The sequence below is a fragment of the Protobothrops mucrosquamatus genome, unplaced genomic scaffold (genome assembly GCF_001527695.2).
Source record: "Protobothrops mucrosquamatus isolate PMUCROS unplaced genomic scaffold, P.Mucros_1.0 scaffold_197, whole genome shotgun sequence".
Lineage (NCBI taxonomy): Eukaryota > Metazoa > Chordata > Lepidosauria > Squamata > Viperidae > Protobothrops > Protobothrops mucrosquamatus.
The window spans coordinates 690,669-692,692 of NW_015386273.1; the positions used below are offsets into that span (position 1 = coordinate 690,669).

General features: G+C 43.0%; 1 protein-coding gene across 2 annotated transcripts in view; it reads right to left on the reverse strand.

The window, feature by feature from the left end:
- PICALM (phosphatidylinositol binding clathrin assembly protein) overlaps positions 1-2,024 on the reverse strand; it is a 79,525-nt gene that overhangs the window by 31,453 nt on the left and 46,048 nt on the right. For both annotated transcript variants that reach the window (XM_015825107.1, XM_015825116.1), the window contains exons 11-12: positions 1,451-1,587; positions 218-318 (exon numbers count right to left, since the gene is read on the reverse strand). In XM_015825107.1, the coding sequence (XP_015680593.1) occupies positions 218-318; positions 1,451-1,587 (238 nt within the window). The remainder of the gene's footprint in view (positions 1-217; positions 319-1,450; positions 1,588-2,024) is intronic.

The following is a 2,024-nucleotide window of genomic DNA, read 5'->3' on the forward strand; positions in this document are numbered from 1 at the left end:
CTGGCCTAGGGAATTTTAGTGGGGTTTTTAAGGGTATTTTAAAGGTTAATTTTAACGATTGGCCGCTTCAAATATTTTCTTTTAATTTGGTTTTAATGGATATTTATTGTATTGTGGTTTTACAAGGCTGTTAGCCGCCCTGAGTCCGGTGAGGAGAAGGGCGGGGTACAAATTAAATTATTATTATTATTATTATAATCACAACAAAATCTCTTACCTCCCCAGGTCCCTCCCACTTGTGGTGCAGAGGATATTGGATGCACACCTGGATGAAAAGCTGGCTGTAAATCAAGCAAGTCATTTGGCAGCTTGGATGAACTACAGAAACAATAACACAGAGAAGAGCATTGTAAATATTTAAAACAGCAGCGCCACTGCTTCCATTTAAGGAGCTCTTCAGAACAGCCCCTGTGAACACACCTAGGATGGGGCCTGGATACAGAATTCACTACCTGGTAAACCAAAGTCAGAAACTAAAGAGGTAGCTCATCAGACTCAAGGAGGCCGCTATTCCCAAAGGACACTTTCACTCATAGTTCCACGTTACAAAACAGCATTTTAGTATCCCCTCTGGGCCAAAAACCTCTTCCTGCAATGTACTTCAGGGGGTGGGGAATGGTGCTATGACCTTTTTTATTTATTACTAGCTGTACCCAGCCACGCATTGCTGTGGCTCAGTCTGGTAAAAGCATGTATTGCTTTTACGTCCAACAGATGGCGCTGTTTTTCAAAAAAAGCATGTTTTTATCTAACACAGGTGTGGCATCTATATAATAGTAGGTATATAAAAACACGCACGTATTTGAATGCAACGTCGTGTCAAAATTTCAAAGCAATCGGTGAAGAACTTTCGGAGATTTAAGATTTTGAACAAACGAACATTTACATTTTTATTTATTATGTATTGTATTCCACTTTATTTTTTTTACAAATAACTTGGTCAACATATCCAATACACCAGAGGTCCCCAACCTTTTGGGCACCAGGGACCGGTTCCGTGGAGAGAGGTTTTTCCACGGACCGGAGGGGGTGTGGTTTTGTGTGTTGCCTGCATCCCACGGATGGGGCTTTGCTTGTTTGCGTGGACCGGTTGCTGGCATGCTGTGGCCCAGTACCGGTCCAAGGACCGGGGTTGGAGACCCCTGCAATACACCTTTTTCCCCCTCCTACTGTCTCTACAACAGCAACCCTGTGAGGTGAATCGGGCAGAGAGATTGTGACTAGCCCAGGGGTAGACAACCTTGGCTCTTTTATGACTTGTGGACTTCAACTCCCAGAATTCCTGAGTCAGCATGGCTGGTTCAGGAATTCTGGGTATTGAAGTCCACAAGTCTTAAAAGAGCCAAGGTTGCCTAGTCCAGGACTAGCCCAAAGTCACCCACCCCTGGCTTTCGGCCTGTCTGGCATTTCCCTGACTAACACCTGGCAGAACAGCTCTTCTGAATCTTACCTGTTTGAAGAACTGGGTGTGGAAAAAATATCAATAGCTGGTGTGGTCATTATACTTCCTGCAGTATTAGACACAGGGGAAGAGGCTGTGGTGAAAGATGTGTGGGGTTTCTTTGCAAGCTCTTTTAGACGCTGCTCCTATTGGAAGAATAAAACCAGAATAGGAAATCAGGTGAATCAGTTCCACAGAATAGAAAAAAAAACTCTGCAAGGGATTAAGTGTGTGTGTGTGTGTGAGAGAGAGAGAGAGAGAGAGAGAGGAGAAAGAAAGAAAGAAAGAAAGAAAGAAAGAAAGAGAGAGGAGAAAGAAAGAAAGAGAGAGAGAGAGAGGAGAAAGAAAGAAAGAAAGAAAGAAAGAAAGAGAAAGAAAGAGAGAGAGGAGAAAGAAAGAAAGAAAGAGAGAGGAGAAAGAAAGAAAGAGAGAGAGAGAGAGAGAGAGGAGAAAGAAAGAAAGAAAGAAAGAAAGAAAGAAAGAGAAAGAAAGAGAGGAGAAAGAAAGAAAGAGAGAGAGAGAGAGAGGAGAAAGAAAGAGAGAGAGAGAGAGAGAGAGAGAGAGAGAGAGAGAGAGAGAGAGA